Here is an 18,562-nt window from a genome sequence, read left to right on the forward strand (position 1 = left end):
GGTGTCCCTGCCGATGGCAGGGTGTTTGGAGCTAAGTAATCTTTAAGGTCGCTTCCAACCCAAGCCATTGTATGATGATTTTGATTACTTGTACAGTAGTTAATTACAGATCTTATTGGTATGCTGTTGGAATTTACACCAGTTGCTATTTTCAGGAAAGCATCAATTTTGAACTAAGAACATTCTTTTTCTTTACCATTTTAGGTATTGTACTTCAGTAACAAATTTCCTGGTAATGGGAGGATTTACACTCCTTGCAAAGCCAGCAATGTAAGCAGACCTTTACCATTATCTGGAGTTTTTGATCAACTAGTGAAGAAATGTGTTTTAAAGAAGTGTGTGTATGGATATAGTAATGAGTGTGCAGTGACTTGGCCTCAGCATACTTAAACATACTGACTCATTTTCTATCAGATGAAGAAAAATATCGATTGCCCTCAACTGCGATTACGATTTGGATTAAAATACTGCTGAATCAGTTCAATTGCTTTATCTTGAATGTGTGGAGTGAGGAAGGAAAAAAAAAAAGATTGTAAATTCATTGAAAGAGGCCTAAATAGGTTTCAGATAATTCTTGAAAAGCTTAGTCTTGAGGTTAATTTTTTTATCATCTATTCAGTGTTTGTCAGTATTTTCTTCTTTCAAATCCTGCTGTCCACAAAATACAGAATAGCACACTTCTGTAAGAATTAGTGAGAGTAGTTACTGTAAATTCAGTTTAGTTTGAATTCTTTAAGTTTGTGGAAGCTCTCAGAAATGATGCAAAAATAACATCTCTGCACATATATCTTCTGTGCCTCTCAGGGATGCTTTTGTTTATGTATACGTGTTCTTAAGTGTGAGTAAGGAATTATGCTTTTAGATCTAAGAGTAGAGCCTTTTCTCAAATAGTATTTTTGCCTAGGAGAGTAATGATACTGTATGTTTTCACTCTAGTGCTGTGAAGAAACTGTTGCAGTGCAAGTTTTTTAACTAATGTCAGAGGAGTTACCAGCTTTCATTCCTTGCTGAAGTCTCTCATCTGGGTGCGATTCTATTACAGCTGTTTATGGAGCACTTTGTATGTAGCATAAGCAAGGGTATTGGAAGTTCTTTGAAATATCAGGGTATCTAGTACAAGGAATCGTCTGCACCTGAGGACCAGTGCCAGTGATTAAATACAAAATCCCACTGCAGAGACTTTCAGAACCTTTCCACGTTAGACAAGATACTTAGGGCGAACTGCAAGAAATCAGAGATCAAGCATATTTATAATTACCGCTGCAAAGTTCTGGATCCTGAAATTAGTATATCGAATTCTTTGCATCAGATGTCACTGTTAGTATCACAGCTTCTACTGCAACTGGGGTCTCATTAGGAGATTAATATTTTTTCAGATTCTGAAACTTTCAGGGAGGAGATGTCTTAGAAGTTTTGTCCTGTAACTTGCAAAGGGAAGTCAAGTATATCTTCAATGATTTTTCTTTTTTCCAAAGGAATACTGTCTCAATCAATGGCTAATGTTGTCAGCCTTTTATGGATATTCCACAATATGAACATGTTAGGAGTAGCCCCAATTAAAAAAAGAAAAGTGTTGGCTAGCTTCAATAGGAAGTTATTTGTATATATACATATTATATAGATGTGTATAAGCATATATATACTAAATGTTATGAATCTGTTATTTGACACTTTTCTGTGGAGGGACCTCCATGTAAGGATCTCAAAGCACTTCAAAAATGCAAGCTATCCAAGCGGTTAACTTGGTTTAAATTTACAACTAAGAAACGGTCTTCTCTCTAAAGAAGAAATTTCTCCTTAATGCTTGTTGAACAAGAGAGTTCTCAAATATCGTTCACAGACTGAGACAAGGTACATTAGAAAGTGCCATTTCATGCATCGAGTTACTTGTGTACAATTCTTAGGGACCCTGCCGTGCAATTCTCTGATCTGGTTCTTTGTCCCTGGGACTTGCTTTCTCAGTCTTATCTGATTCTTGGAGCTTGTGGTTTAAATGCTTCCCAGCTGGATGTGTATTAATGCAGATATGTCATGTGCTAGCACGTGTGCACACAGATGTGGTGAAGGAGAGGGAAAAGTAGGTTTGTTTTAATTTTAATGAAGAAATCCTGGTTTTGTGTACTAATGCATTGTCTTCAGAATCATTTCCCTCTTCTTCTCTGAACTAGATTAGTTCTCCCTCTTGGAAATCAGACTGAGGATTGAACAGATTTCCTGCCTTTCTTTGAGGTAGGATGTAATTTTTCTAGTTAGGGGAAAAACTGGTCAGTTTCCTTGAACAACGGGTGGGGAAGAGATTATCTGGATATATCTAGGAAAGTGCACTGGAACAAAGTTAAAATTCATTCAGGCCCTCTTGTATGAGTCAACAGTTCTAGAAACTCACTACTTTAGTGGTAATGGGGAAGTCATTCCACCTGTTTTAGCTGTTTTACTGATCAAGTGTCAAAAGAGAAAAAGGCAATTAGTTACTCTCCAAGTGGGGCAACTTAGTCAGCTTTCTTCAACCAGTGTAATGACGGAGCTTGTGAGAGTAGAAGTTAAGTCCTGTGCTGCAGTTGGTAGGAAGCTACATGATTATATTTCATTATTTCCTTAAACTAAATTGGGAATAGATTAATAAGCAGCATGCATTTGCCTTTATAATTCCTATTGCTGTATGAAAATCCAAAAAAGGACATTCTGTGCTAGTGTCAGTGCTCATGGATGTAAAACATCACTGATGTTTTAATGTCTTTCTTCTCTCCTCCCTCTGTTCCCCAATGGCCCTATCATTTAGAGACTTCTTGAGTAAAAACCAGGAGCTGTTACAGAAGCTGTCTGAGAAGAATGAGGAAAATCTGCAGCTAGTGGAAGTTCTGAATGCTCTGTTTTTCATGCCATTTGGACGACTTCATAATTATGCAAGAACTTTGCTAAAGCTTGCCACATGTTTTGAAGTGGTAAGCTGTCTTTGGTATCTATATGGTATCTATGTCTGAATAAATATGCACATGAAACTTATGGCTTGGAAGTAACAGTGTAAAGCACGTGCCACACGATTAGAGGTAGCTTAGCCCTCAGTGAAGCTACCTTGGACTTAGATTTGCTGCAGGGAAAGATCGTGCATATTTACTAGCACATTCTTAAACCATACTTGCACAGATCACATGACAGGCAGAAACTTGTTACCCTGCCAGAACTTGTTGGTGTGCTTGAGCACTTAATTGCAAATACATTATTTTGATATTTGCCTACTGCTTTTCAGTTCCATCTGGCATCGTCAGTGTAGCAGTTCTTGGCTTTAACACTACTAAAAATACTGTGTAAATATTAAGTAGACTTTTACTATCCATTTAGATGTGCCTAACTGCATTCTTTTGAAAGAAGAGAAGACTTAGCCAGGAACAATAGCTACTTGTACATTCATCCCAATTAGTTATTTAAAGTATTCTTCCTAAAATTATTAGAACTTCTGCTACATTTTGTTAAGCTGTAAGAAAGGAAATCACGTAATTGTATGTTAATCAGTCTGCTGTTAGCTTTCATGGAACTCTTGTGACTTAAATTCCCAGCACGTGTGACCAAGCAAGTAGCTCACACTGTTATTTTATTAACCAGACCAGCTGTCATACATTTGGTGCTAATTTAACAGAATGAGCTGTTCTGTTGCAACTTGGTTAGTGTTGTTGATATGGGTGCTCCGAAACTGTCTCAGCTCTGCCTTGCCTTGTACCCTATAGGCATCTCCAGAATACCAGAAGCTACAGGATTCTAGTTCTTGTTATGAAAGCCTTGCTGTCCTTCTTAGCAGAAAAAGAAAAGAAGCAGAATACACGCTTGGCTTCTGGAAGACCTTTCCTGGGAAAATGACGGTATGATGACAGTTCAGTCCGTTAGTAATTAGTGGGTGGTATATCTTGCTGTTAACATTATCCTCTGTGTCCATTATTGATGTTACTCAGCTGTAGTTCCCATTTTTATGCCTTGTGTTGTTGTAGTACTCTAAAATTAGAAAGGTTTGGCCTATGAAAGGTTATTATGACAGACAAATAGCACTGACCTTAAATTACAGTCGGTGAGAAGTAAGCTTCTGTAACTTGATCTTTAACCCCTACCTGTAGGATTCCTTGCGGAAGCCAGACCGCCGTTTAATCTGTGAAAGCAGCAACAGGGGGTTGTCCCTACAGCATGCTGGAAGATTCTCTGTAAACTGGTTCATCCTCTTCAATGATGCTCTGGTGCACGCTCAGGTAAGCCAACTTGTATCTAGGAGCAAAGCCTTTTCCGTTTCAAATAACATGACTTGTTTTTCATACAGTGAAGGTAAGGTTTTGCGGCATTCATTGCAATACTGTTTGAACAGTGTTATCTTTTTTCATGTTCCAATGTTATATTTAGACATTTGATTGCTATTGGCATGGTTTCTGTTAGCTATTTCTAGGAGGAAGGTGCATACAAAGAGCCTGTAGAGCTCAGTTTTCTTTGGTCCTCAAAGGCAAAAAATAGCTCAGAAAAAGCTTGGGGCAAGGGTAATGGATCAGTCAGTACTCACTGAAGTTTCCCTTTTCCTTGTCTGCAGTTTTCAACACACCATATTTTCTCCTTGTCCACACTGTGGGTAGAAGCTCTTTCAGAAGAAGCTGGTAATGTGTGAGTATTATTGATTGTGATGCTGAAATAATCAGATGTCTTGTGTGGGAGGATGAAGGTTTTGTAACAAATTATTGTAAACAAGGAGCAGAATGGGATGGATGCAATCATGTATACCCCTTTTTTCTTCTTTTAGAAAGCTTTTATTGTATTTGTGTGTAGGGGAAAAAAAAACTAATAAAGTAGAATCAAGAGGTGAACCAGTAGTCTTTTCTGCTTCTCTTTACTGATGACCTAAAATTAAAGTGAATGCTAGTTGGGTTGGGAGAAGGTAGATGAAATATTCATACTCTAAGAAACCTTGCCTTATTTTGGGATGAAATTTCATTAGACTAAAATACAACAACCCTCGCCCCCCAATGTAGGAATGGATTGAAGATTACAACACCAGAAGAACAGTTTATTCTGCTTTCTTCCACACCACAGGAAAAGGTAGGTATATCAACAATTTTTTCATGGCTTCAGTGATATGAATGAATTTTTCTCCTGCTGTAAAACCAAACAGGGAGAAGTATTGCTTAAGTATTTACCAAGAATTAAATATTCCTACAACTTGGTATGCAGGTTAGACCAGTGCTTGACTGTAGCAGTGCTACAACTTACAATGCTGTACTGCAGAGCACAAAGGAGATAGCATTGAATCTCTCCTCTACAGCAACTACAGCTAAGACAGATGTTAGCTAAATTCTGTGGTTAAAACTCTGTTTCAGACGAAGTGGCTGAGGGCAATAAGCCAAGCAGTGGATCAGGCCCTTAGAGGGACTTCTGACTTATTTCTGTATGGAGCTGGTGGGAACGTTTCAAGACAGGAACCTCCTATTTCTCGCAGTGCCAAATACACCTTCTATAAGGACTCTCGATTTAAAGATGCTGTTTATGATGGGAGATGGCTTTCAGGAAAACCTCATGGCAGGTAAAAGCATTTGAACATAATGGTTGAAAACAAAGTGAGGTGGTTGCTGCATCAATCAGTAGTCTTATTAACAGACGTTAGTTGGGAATTGTTAAGGGAACTGATTATCCGGTACATGTGTATGACTGTATGTTTTCCAGAGGGATCTTAAAGTGGGCTGATGGAAGAATGTACTCTGGGACTTTCCGGACTGGGCTGGAGGATGGGTAAGATCTCCCACTACTTACAGAGATAGAGAGCAAGGAACACCTTTTGTTATAGACTATTATGAAGATTATAAGAAGATTCTAAGTCCTTTTAATTAAAGGTTTTGGAGTGTCATTTACTCAGGGTTATGTATGTTAAGATTTCTCTATATGTTGATACTTAGATAACCTCATTTATCCACAGGTATGCTCATTGCCTTCCCAACAGACTCTGTAACTGTGTGATTAAAAACTTGTTATTTCATAAAAACTGAAACTGAGGTAATCAGCTGCAGGATGGAGGGAGAGAGTAGTAAAACAGTTGAAAAATAATATTATGGTCCTATTGGCTTCCAGCTGTATTTTCAAAGTTTTGAGTTGGAGAGGAAGACGAAATGTGGTCAGGCTTCTGTCATTTTTAAAATGCACCTTAGCTATGTCAAGCTAATGTCAAACTACAAAACCAGATTAGAACTTCGGTCATTTGTAAGTAGTAAGTGTAATTAATTAACCATAGTGATTTGGGGGTTGTTGGAGATGGAAATATTGCAAACAAATTCCCAACAGGAATTAAATGCGTTGGTATTTTTGTAATAATCGCTATGACTATCAAATGCATGTACTTATATTTCAGCATGCATGCTGTTTTCTCAACACTCAGCAGTAGTAATAAGTTATTGGGGTAGATGTGCTCTCAGGAGAATCTTCGTAACTGGATTTTAATCTCTTCACAAGATCAAAACAAACAAATAAGTTGTCTGTTCAGGCATATTGAAAATATGAACCGTTCTGTGCAACTTCTTGAGCATGATTGGAGTCTAGCATCTTTTCTTTTTTTGGTTTTAATGTTCTTTATAGCGATATGTTCTCATTTCCACGGAATAAAGGTACATCTGAGTTACCAAGACTTGAAAACAACAAAGGTAGACCTAGGATGTGAGAAGACTTGTAGCCTTTACAAAGCTGAGAAGAACACTGCTGTGTCGTAGAGAGGAAACACATACAAGAATGTACCAAAATCAAATGAGAAAAGCAGTACAGACTAAATTGGCCTAGTGATGCTGAAATTCCTGCTTTCACTCTTTAAATAAAATCATAGCTGTTTTCATTAGAGATGCATTAAAAATAATATTGAGCATGCTGATTTTAGAATGGATGTGATGTCTTTTATGAAATGCATTAGTATTAATAGCTGCTTATGTTCCATTTCTGTGCACTGACAGATACGGTGAATACAGAGTGCCAAACAAAGCCTTGAATAAGGACGACCATTATGTGGGATACTGGAAGGAAGGCAAAATGTGTGGGCATGGAGTCTACAGGTAACAGCAGTTGTGTTGCCCTCATTGCAGAAAAGAGAGCGGGGCTCATGTACTCGCACACAGTTTCCTTACAAAGCCTCTGTATCCCTGTATGTAGTTTTCTAATTGCATTTCAGACTTGTGATTATAGTTACCTTGGTTTATTTTCTGCTTTGATTTTTGGTGGATTGTTCACTATAGTACTCATACTGTGTTCTGTTGTTAATATCTATTCCTGTGTTGCTGCCACTTCCCAATAATTCATTATACTATTTTTTTTTTCAGAGGGAGAAATATAACCTCTAATATCCTTGGTTGGTGGGGAGGGGTTAGCTTTAAAACAAAGCATCAAGTTCAAAAACATAAAAAGCTCTCTCACATCCCAAATATCCTTTAACTATATTTTCTGCTTGGTGTGGCTGCAATGTAGTTTTTAAAAGAAAAAAGGGAGAGTTGATTGGGCAAAAAAGGCTGGGGGGGGGGACAGATTATGGGAATCTTACTTGCTCTTTTTTTCATTATAGCTATGCTACTGGTGAAGTTTATGAAGGGTGTTTTCAGGATAATATGCGTCATGGCCATGGTTTGCTGCGCAGTGGGAAGCTGACCTCTTCCTCTCCCAGTATGTTCATTGGACAGTGGACAATGGATAAGAAGAGTGGTTATGGGGTTTTTGATGATATCACAAGGTAACACTTCAGTTGTTTGAATCCTTAAACACTGGTGTGACAGGCAATTGCAGAAAGAGTAGGAAAGGATTTGATCTGGTACTAGCAGTAGTAGTACATGTGCTTATATTCTTATTTGTAGTAGGTATTCTGGGTTGATAATCTAAAGAATGGATCTAGGGATTTCATTTTGTTGATGTATGTAGAGTTGTTGCTGCATTTTTTTTAAGCCCTTCTTTCCTGTCATATTCCTGCCTGACAGCTAGCACTGAATATGGTATCTCACTGAGGGATACTGTGTTACTGCTGAAAGTGTTTTTTTGTGAATGTTATGGGAGGAATATTCTTTTTTGTCTCAGGCCTATAAGATTGAGTTGCTTAGTGACCTGATATCCAGGACTAGGTAAACTTCAGCTCAGGTGTTGCATTGACTTACTCTTTCAGTGCAGTGGAGGGAAGATGCTTGTTCTAAGAGCAGTTTAGTGAAGGTTTCAGAAAGATAATTGTTTCTGAATTGCAGTGAATTTATACATTAAATAAATGGTGTCAGAGCACAGACAAGTGTAGTCTGTCTTCTTGGTCACCAATTCAACGCTGCTTTGTTCCTGAAAAGAGGTGTTTTGGTGATAGCCCAAGAAACCAAGTTTGGTTTAACTGGAATGAAAGCTCACTTCTGAAGCAGAACAGTAAGAAGACTGAAGGGGAAAGAGATTAGGTGTCTGTTTCCTGAAACAGAGCTATTTTAACATCTCTGGGTGTTACCTGACCTCAGTTTTGCATTTAGTCTTGGTGTGGTGGTGTTTTTTTTTTCTTTTCTTATACTCTAGCAATAAGATGTCTCTGCATGCCTTATTCATCTACCCAAGACAAAGTAAAGAGATAAGAGCTTTTCTGGCAGATCCACTCACCTCCAGAATTTGTATATGTAGTGGCAGTTCATGGGGGTGGGTGAAGGAGAGAATGTGGCATTTGATTTCTGTTGCAGAGTTACTCAAATCTGAGTCCCTTTCCTTCTTATCTCAAAAGGTTATATGAATGTGTGTGTTGCCAAAGGATTCATTTTCTTCACGTCTTATTCTTCAGCCCAAGAAAATAAGGTGTAGCTGCGGAATCGTACTATATCTTGTCATTATTGCAAGCTAGACAAGCAGGGCTTCTGTTCTGTCATGTGTTTGGTGACTGCATATGCTGCATTTGTCTCCTTAAGAAGCTGTTACTCAGCGGAGACCCCTGTAGCAGACATGAGAAGTCAGACCAGCATCCTGCTAGGTTGTGAGTCTAAGCAGCTGGAAGATATCCCCGAATTCAGATTGAAGGCTGCATTTAATCTTTTTACTGTGACCATAATTTTGGGGATACTAAAATCAAAATTATATGTAATAAGCAGAGTTCTGTTAAATCAGTCACTAGTTTCCCTCTAAAAGCAAACAAAATGTCCCAGATAAGTCAATTTTGTTCATAGCTTGTATACTGCAAACAACTTATTTTTAAGAACAACTGGAAAGAGAGTTTGAAAAGATTTGGGGCTTGTTTCAAACACTCTAATCTGACATCTGTGGACTTAAATACTCAGATGTTTTAAATAGTCTGAAAGAAGTGGACATTTACTTGAGGAACCTTTAATTGTCTAATCATTTTTTTCTTAGCATGACCTTTGTTCAGCTATATTATCCAAAGACTTGCTACACTGTGGCCTATTTCCTTACAATTTTTCTGCTCTAGTATTATTTTTGAAATGTCATATGACGCTGTAGGTATCCCTCTTAGTCCCCAAGTAGAACAGCTTGATTTCTTTTCTTTATTATCCCTTCAAATCGAGTCATCTGAGTTTAGGTAAAGAAGTCAAAAGTTTTGGCAACAAATTGCCTAAAATAAGCTTATTGCATCTGTTCTAAATAACTGTCAAATATGTTGGTTAGATGCCTAGTGAAGCTGAAGGTCTCTCCTTGTGTACAACTTGTTTGCTGATCTAGATGAGACTGAAGTTTCCCTGTTTTTTATTTTCTGTAACTACAATTTGTGTTCCTCTGGGTAGAACTGGGCTTTAACACTGTTTGAGATCATCAGGAACAGTTTCCTTGGATGTAGCCAAGTTGTAATTGTGAAAGGATTTTTTTTTTACAGTTTCTTTCTATCAAAAAAACTTACATCCATTAAGCTAGTGAAACTAGATTGGCAGACTTGAAGCAAGTGCTGTATAACTCCTTTCTAATGGTTTCTAATGGTCAAATATCACAATAACGCCAAAGAAAGGAAGGATATAAATGTTCCACTTAAATTGTATTATTCCTACTTCATTTTTTTAAGAGGAGAAAAGTACATGGGAATGTGGCAAGATGATCTCTGCCAAGGCAATGGTGTTGTGGTTACTCAGTTCGGATTGTATTATGAAGGAGCCTTCAGCACCAACAAAATGATGGTGAGTTGAACACTAGACTTTGTGCTATAATGACTAGTCCTCTAGTTGTGGTAGCTTTTTGGGGTAGATGGGTGGTCACGCAACAGTATGTTAGGTTGTATAAAACTTACTGTTCTTCTAAACTTCTGTTGTCCTGTGTTGTATTTTTTTTTACCCTGCTTTGTTTTACCTAGTACTACTACAGAAGCTGCTTTTTTTTAAAAAAAAAAAAAAGATATTTCCTAAGAATTAATAAACATTTCAGTGTATCTTTAGATCTGCGGTGTGGCCCTCTGTTATACTTACTGCTCTGTTATTTGTGGTTCTGTTTATAGGGGACTGGCATTCTGCTTTCTGAGGATGATACAGTCTATGAAGGGGAATTTTCAGATAACTGGACTCTGAGTGGAAAGGTTGGTATTAGTCATTTGTAAACTGTTACCATCTTAAAAAAAAAAAAAATCCACTGGGAAACAGTACGGGAAAATAGTTGTTTTTTTCTCTTCTCTCAAGGGAACATTAACCTTGCCGAATGGAGACTATATTGAAGGTCTCTTCAGTGGAGAGTGGGGATCTGGGATAAAAATCACAGGAACCTACTTCAAGCCTAGCTTATATGAGAGTGAGAAGGACAAGCCTAAAGTATTGTGAGTGTTAAGTAAGAAATTTCTGATGTGGTTCAATGATACTTTTGAATGTAACTATTGGCCTTTTCTTCAAAGGCCAATTAAACTGTTTTTTCCAAAACAAAAAACAGTGAGATTTTGAGAACACCTTTCCTGTTTTTATTCCTTTTCCATACCCCTTAGAAAAATAACTAACCTTTTCTTCAGCTGTTGTTGCATTCATATTACTAATTGAATGGCTAAGTAAATAATGGTGTGAAGTTACAGGTGATTTGGCATGCTGCTACTGACTTGTAGCAGTCCCAGAATTTATTTATATCTGGACTGACTGTTAGAACCTGAGTTCATATCTGCTAATAATTTATGATTGTGAGAGAGAATAAGTTACATTTGAGGGAGTACATCAATTACAGACTTCTTTCTGTTAATTACTCTGTTGGTAACTTAATTCGTTTAATATCATTTAATAGGCTCAGTGAGGGTACATTTGGACAGAATCTAATAGTTACTACACCTTTTCCGAACAGAGCATAAGAAAATTATGAAATAATTGCTGAATTGTGGGGGGAAAAAAAACACAACAAAAAAACACATTTAAATGTCTTGACAAAGATAATATTGAAAAGCATCCATAATACTATTTGTAGCAGTTGCATTAAATCAATATCTTAATTGTCTCCGGAAAAAATACATTTGTTCTATTTAAGTCATAATCGAGATCTTCCAGTAGAAGAAATATAAGTAAATTTTAAGAGTTGTGAATGAAAGTTCAGTGTTTGGTAAAACTATATGCTGGTCTTCAATGCTAGTAATAGTTGTATAGGTTTCAATATCTTTGAAGCTTACTCTCAAATTTCCTATTAAAATGGGAAACAGAACTTTGTTTTAACATAGATTACTTCTCAGTGTGCTTCCTGAAGCATTCACTGATAATTTCTTTTGACAGTGCTGACACCTACAACAGGATGTGAGGTTAAGCAGGCCTCCCTGCTGTACTGAACACTTGCCACCTTAGCAGCTGTCTGCTTTTTACCCCAGTAGGGAGTCTATGAATAAATGTATGTACGTATTTGTGAAGATTGCTTGTGGAAATGAGGGTTTCATCGACCCTTTTCAGGATCTCTTGAAGTTGAAAATCTTCTGATATCATTTTGTGGAAAGGCTTAACATCTACTTCTGCTTTGTGAGACTGGAAGCATGGGAACTAATAACACTGATTTTTTTTCCCCATCTAAATTCTGTGGGAGGAAAAAAAAAAGGGAAGGTTTGGCAGTTTCAGATACTTAATTTAGATCAAGATAAAACTATTAACCCAGGCAGTGTTTATTTGAAAGCCCTAAATTTCATTGTGTGTCGGATATACAGGGGGGACATCAGATCTTGGTTTTCCTTTGGCTATATAGGATCCCAGAGCTTTGGCTGTCAGTGAAAAGATGCCTGCACTGCCTTTACTTTCAACCAGCTCGTCCCTAGTATGTGATGCAGCATTGCCTGTAGATAATAATTCAGGGACAGAAGCCATAGATCCATTCTCACTGTTTATATGTGTGGATAGGCTTTTTGTACGTTCTAGGATTGTGAGACGTTTGAGACATCTTTGTACTATATTCTTACTATATGAATGTGTCCTAAGCCTTGTGAATGAATAATACCAGTGGTGAAGATAAGCCCCCTCAATTGCAGTATGTCCTATTTTCTTGGAAATCAAATCAATGCTTTTGCTGTTTAAACAAGCTGTTTCTTGGAATAATACAAGAAAGAGTAAGACTGACTTGTGTATTATAAGGTTCATAGTTATTCTTATGTGTAGGTATTAAAGATGTTGTAATCTTGTAACTTTATAATCTGTTGCATGGACTAATGTGTGCTTGAAGGCTGTTCCGTGGTAAGGATAAATGATTTTTGTTTACATTTCATTTTACCAGCTTTTTGTTAGCTCTTTTTAAGAGGAGTTAAGACATTCATGTAAGTAGGTCTGGGTTTATTCTCAGTGATAAACTGTAAGAGATTAAGTATACCAGCTTTTGATTAAAATAGTTTGAGATACTAATTTAACGTTAGGCAGAAGTGTTTTTTGTAGCTGTGTGTGTTGTTTCAAGACTATTCAATTTTAATAGACTAACTGGTTGTTTTATTAGGCGGAAACTTGGGATCCTGGCAGTGCCTCCTGATGAGAAATGGAAGGCAGTATTTGAAGAATGCTGGAACCAGCTTGGCTGTGAGAGCCCAGGTCAGGGGGATAGATGGAAGGCTTGGGACAACATTGCGGTGGCCCTGACCACCAACCGACGGCAACACAAAGACAGGTTAGTTCCTAGAGAATGTAGTCAGCACATTGAAGAAAGTATTCAGAAAGAAACTGGAATTGCACACTAGTCTAGGCCAGAAACTAACTGTAAAAGTTCAGTTAAACAGCAACAACAAAGAAATAAAAACAAAATCAGAACTCTGACTACTCTGCACTGCAAACATCTCCTTTTCAGGGACATGTTGATGTTTAGGATTGGTTAATTGTTACAGTCTGTTAAATGCTTCATTGTGTATGAATGAGGTGCTAGCTGATTATTACCGGAAGATCAATATCTTGTATAGGTAGTTACTGTGTCCAGCTGCCCAGTAAGGGAATGTTCAGTTGTCATAACTCAAATCTGTACAGAAAAGCAAGGAAATAGAGTGAATGAAAATTCAAGGGGTGGGAAGGCTTAGAGAGCTGGAGAACTTGAAATGTAAGTACAGTGTTTCTGGAAATGTAGATTTGGCATATAAGGGAATTTCTGGGAACAGCCTTCTCAGGATGTTGCAGAAAAGGCTCATTTCACAGACTTGTCTCTGCAAGGTAAGAGAACTGAGTAGGCAAGATCAAGGGATTAGTGGAGGAAGCTGGCTTTTTAGCAGCAAGAAACTTACCATAAAAATGATAATGTGACTTTAGTTAATACTGCTGATATCCAGGAAATATGTAGTAACAAGCTTCTCATGGTTATACCTGTCTGTCAGGGTGGGCATCAGTGTCTTCCATGTTCCTGATTTTGCAGAGTTGAGACTCTTGCGTTAAAATGAGTCTATGGGTGAATATTTCCACAGCGCTGGTTCAGATTCAGTTTTGCTGAAGTAAAGGTGCAGAATTTTTGTGCAACAAATGTGGGAGGAATGGAGAAGTTCAGGCTGAAGAATTCTGTCAGACTTAAGGGGAACAAGTGGAATGACTAGTTTCCTATGTGTACTTCCATCTTTTTCTTTATGGCTCATCACTTTCTTGTGGTAGCTTCCACATCTAATTTTGGTTTTACTAATTCTATGTGTCTCAAACAATCTGTACAATGTCTTTGTTCTTCTTATAACTGCAGCCCAGAATTACTGAGCCGTTCACATACTCAGACACTGGAAAGTTTGGAATTCATTCCACAACACATTGGTGCCTTCACCCTGGAAAAATATGAAAATATCAAAAAATATTTGATAAAGGTATTGTGACTATTAAAAGTTCACGTAGCATGTTAGCAAAGCAGGTCAAACTCATTTACTTTTACTCATTTTACTTGTGTAAGAGCTTCCCTCAACCGCTTTTGTATTTGCATGTTTATAATCCATGTTTATATCGATTCATATTTGCTCTTAACTTCCTAAATAATTGAGTTTAATCCATAACTAAGACTAAAATCATTGTGCATCTGATGGATAGTGCCTCAGTTTCTGCTCAGCTACTGTTTTGATTTTTATGCGTTGGATCCTAGTAGAGCATGGTAAAGTACTTGCTGAATATTTCATGTTAGTTTTAATAGTATTGGACAGATGACTTGTCCAAGTAGTAGCACAAATTCCTGAGCAGTCTTGATTCCTCTATGAGCCTGTACTCAGCTAATACATAAATGTCATCATTCAAGGGGTGTTTTTATAAACTTTGATTTTTTTAATTAATGTATCTGTAGTTTTTTGCTTCAAAGTGTGTTGTTGGATTTCTGATCTGTCTGTCTTTAGTTCTTTTTCTTTTACAGCTTGTCTCGCATTGACCTATCTGACTATGCAATTAATATTTCACATCAGGCGTGTGATACTCCTCTCCATCCATTGGGCAAGCTGGTGGAAACACTGGTAGCTGTCTACAGAATGACCTATGTTGGAGTAGGAGCTAATCGACGATTACTGCAGGAAGCTGTAAGAGAGATCAAGTCCTACCTCAAACGCATTTTCCAATTGGTTAGGTAATAAGACTCTAATATTAAATTCAAACTACTGCTGAATTCATTGAAGATACTGTGTGTACTGAAACAGTCTAGTGTTTATGTAGTCCGAGTATACCAACATCTTTGCTCTGTTTTGGGTGTTAGTTATATTTTCTTGAACTTTTTAAGGTGTCTTGAATATTATGTCAAAAAAAAATCTTCGCTACAGTGAATAACAGCCTGCATTGTTTTTTAAAATACACATAGAGAGAGTTCAACATGGATTTCCAATTTAGCATCTGTCTTTTCACAGCATGGATATTTAGTGTTCAAAAGGTATATAAGAGCAGTGATAACAGAATTGTAAAGTATTCCACTGAAGTTGTTAGGAACATGGCTCATCCATGTTGATATGAAGTGTTTGCTTAGATTCTTGAGGGCAATTACAGTATTAATTGGAGTATTTCTGCTCTCATTACCAGAATCCAAATTAATAACCATTAGATGTACAATATGATTTACCTAGAATAAAAAAAACTTAGGAAGACCATACCCTACAATGCCAAAGATACCTTTACTACATCTCCCTTTGGGCAAGGCTTCTGTTATCTATACTGTCTTAGTCTGCTGTGTTCTATTTCAGCTGACTTTTCTTTCCAATCATCTCTTCTAATGCTTTATTTTGTGGAAGCTTCTTGAAATGATGTCTTAAGTTGCTGTATGTATTGCCATTTAGGTTCTTGTTTCCTGATCTTCCGGAAGAGGGCAGCACAATCCCATTTGTGGCGACAGAGACAAAGGGAAGGCGATCATTCTGCAGTGGGAAGTCTGACTCCAGATCAGAATCTCCTGAACCAGGGTACCTAAAGGGCAGGGAGGGGTGGTGATGGCTGTGAACTAATTAAGGCCTTACCTCCTCCCCCCGCCCCCTTCAAGAAAGAATTGTTAATAGAAATGAAGATAAGCACGTGTTTAACTGAGGGATAGAAATGGATTTTTTGATTAGTTTTGATGACGGATTTGGTTAAGTGAACTTCTGTGTGTTGGTTGCAAGCATTTCATTCTGGTTCCATTACGATGGTTCTGTACTTAAGCCCAAACTTGCTTTTGTATTTTGTTGGGAAACAAGCTCAGACTTGGGCCTGAACTTCAGAAAAATATTTGGGGTTTGAGCACTGGGGTAATGCAGGTCCAGTGCACGTATACCGCATTGTGAAAGTGATGCGGAGCTCAGCCTTGAGTCTGCCATTGTCCTGTCCACAGCTGCCTCAGCTGCAGGCAGCATGAGGAAAGAGGGATCAGCAGAGAATCTTCTGAGAGACCCCAATGGGCTGTGCAGGTGGTATTAGTAGGCACCCTATGTTCAGCTTTTCCTATTAGGATTGCAGCTTAATGACAAGTAGCTACTGAATTCATGAAGCCTGGAGTGTGAGTATGTGGAACTAGGTCAGGTACCTTCATGGGTCTTTGACTATTTTGTAGCTTGTGATTTGAAGTTAAAGTTAATCTATCAGCAGAGTGACTCAGAATGAGGGCAAAATGATTAGCTTGAAGATGCAGGTACAATTTGAACTGTAATGAAGTATCCGGCTTTTATGTTCTATAGGTCAGAAATACAATGCTCTGTTTAAAACACAAAAAAAGCCCTACACAGTTGTGTTGTGGTTCCTCACCACCCTCAAAAGATGCCTTATGTGTGGACTGTAAAGTTACTGTTAAGTATTTCTCAGCACAGATACTACTTGATTGATTTTTTTGTTTGTTTACTGTATTATCTTTCCTCATAGAACAGGCTCATACTAAACTAAAGATTTGTTCCAATCGTTAATTTTCTTCATCCCATTTTTGTAGATGTTTCTTCTTAAAAAAGTCTTTCTCTTGACCTTCATCACTTTTTTTAGGTATGTGGTAACCAGTTTTGGCTTGCTGCTCCCTGTATTACTGCCACGACTCTATCCACCTCTATTTATGTTGTATGCCTTAGACAATGAGCGTGAGGAAGATATTTACTGGGAATGTGTTTTACGTCTAAACAAACAAAATGATACGGCTCTTCTAAGTTTTCTTGGAGTGCAAGCGTGAGTATGTTTCAACAATAAAGCAAAACTTAAAATAAGATTATGGTATGTAATTAGATAAAGCAAATAAAAAAAAAATTGTCCTGAGTGTTTTTCTCTGATAAAAATGTATCTAGCTATATCTATGGCGGAGAGTGTGAATCAAAACTTCCCTCTTCCAAAAAGGCGGGGAGAGCAGGAGGAAGGAAGATTGGTATCACTACAAAAATAGAGGGAGATATTTCAAATCTAGCTATCTTTCAGCTATCTCTGTTAGATGTAGTTCTTCCTACTGGAAGAGTTGCGCTCTCAGAGAAGAACATGCTGGCTTCATTTTCATAAGGTGAAAAATACTTCAAGACCAATAGGCTCTTATTTCTGAAAAGATTGTGTTGGGTTTCTTGCAGGAAATTTTGGCCAGGAACTGTGTCCATCCTTGGTGAGAGTAGAAAGGTATGTTCATTGGTCCTTGGCTTATTGTGTGCTTTGCCTAGTGCTTCTTTAAAGAATCTGAGATAATAAAGGATCAAAGAATTTTTGGCCAACCTTTCTGCTGAAGAGATGCTATTTTATCTTGATCCCTGGTTTTTTTTTTTTTTGCTACTTAAAAGCTACATCAGTATTTTCTTGCAAAAGCTGTCAGTACTGCTTTGTCACTTACTGTTTTACTCTGAAAGAAATTCTAGTTCAGGAAGATGCTTGTAACCATTTTGCTTGGTCACCAGTTATGGAAAAAGTGTGAGAATTAAATGTCTGTCAATGAAGTTTTCAAGGTGTTTAGGAGTTGTACCGTTATACCGTTATATTGATTATGAGAATTGAATAGTTTCTATTCTTAGTCATCACCTTGACAGTGGCTGAATGCTGGTATTAAACAGTAGTAGTAGTAGTATGTTATTCAGTCTCTGTGCTCCAGTAAGAATGATTTTAATAATCATTCAGAAAGTCATTGGCTCACTTACTTACTACGAGCTAACATTTATACTCTTATGTTTGCTCTAAACCTGTGCGTCTGTGATTAGTGACTGCTATGACTTCTCTAGATTTCAACTATTCTTGTGTTAAGGTTCTGTCTTGATTGTTAATCTTTAAGATTCACCAGTTCTTAGTCTTCCTTGACCAGGAAGATACACAAATGTCTCTGACTCTCATAACATATTCACTGTTCAGTACAGACTTCTCAGAATTTTAAATGAAACTCATACCAATAATGTGTAGACACATTTCCTGGATGACTTTAGCTTGCTGGCACATTCCCTTCTCATAGCACTTTAAATCTGAAAAAGTCTTTAATGGCAGCGTTGCATGATATGCTGCTTCTTCCCCTGAAGAGTGGGTTGCTAAACCTGAATGACAAATCTTCTCACGGTTACTCAGGTATCATCAAACACAAAGGATGCCTGCTTTGCCTCTGCAGTTGAATGTCTACAGCAAATCAGGTAATTCTCTGAAGTTTCTTTCAGTTATTTGCTGTTCCTGCTATAGTGGTATCTACTCGACTTGACTGATTCTTTATCTGTCACTTTTTTTTGTTCATCTTGCTAGTAGAGGTCACCTAGAAGTTTCAGAGTTCCTCCTACAAATGTTACAAATTGTCCCAATGGAAAACCCAGTAAAGC

General features: G+C 37.6%; 1 protein-coding gene across 8 annotated transcripts in view; it reads left to right on the plus strand.

Moving 5' to 3' along the window:
• Positions 1-18,562, plus strand: part of ALS2 (alsin Rho guanine nucleotide exchange factor ALS2) — a 224,019-nt gene that overhangs the window by 201,889 nt on the left and 3,568 nt on the right. For all 8 annotated transcript variants that reach the window (XM_083842224.1, XM_083842222.1, XM_083842219.1 and 5 more), the window contains 20 exons: positions 205-270; positions 2,780-2,942; positions 3,723-3,854; positions 4,104-4,232; positions 4,562-4,632; positions 4,998-5,064; positions 5,343-5,545; positions 5,686-5,751; positions 6,954-7,052; positions 7,556-7,720; positions 10,007-10,118; positions 10,433-10,510; positions 10,611-10,744; positions 12,862-13,029; positions 14,071-14,188; positions 14,768-14,925; positions 15,623-15,745; positions 16,788-16,964; positions 17,351-17,396; positions 18,321-18,382. In XM_083842224.1, the coding sequence (XP_083698350.1) occupies positions 205-270; positions 2,780-2,942; positions 3,723-3,854; positions 4,104-4,232; positions 4,562-4,632; positions 4,998-5,064; positions 5,343-5,545; positions 5,686-5,751; positions 6,954-7,052; positions 7,556-7,720; positions 10,007-10,118; positions 10,433-10,510; positions 10,611-10,744; positions 12,862-13,029; positions 14,071-14,188; positions 14,768-14,925; positions 15,623-15,745; positions 16,788-16,964; positions 17,351-17,396; positions 18,321-18,382 (2,337 nt within the window). The remainder of the gene's footprint in view (positions 1-204; positions 271-2,779; positions 2,943-3,722; positions 3,855-4,103; positions 4,233-4,561; positions 4,633-4,997; positions 5,065-5,342; positions 5,546-5,685; positions 5,752-6,953; positions 7,053-7,555; positions 7,721-10,006; positions 10,119-10,432; positions 10,511-10,610; positions 10,745-12,861; positions 13,030-14,070; positions 14,189-14,767; positions 14,926-15,622; positions 15,746-16,787; positions 16,965-17,350; positions 17,397-18,320; positions 18,383-18,562) is intronic.

This window comes from Anser anser (assembly GCF_964211835.1).
Source record: "Anser anser genome assembly, chromosome: 6".
Classification (NCBI taxonomy): domain Eukaryota; kingdom Metazoa; phylum Chordata; class Aves; order Anseriformes; family Anatidae; genus Anser; species Anser anser.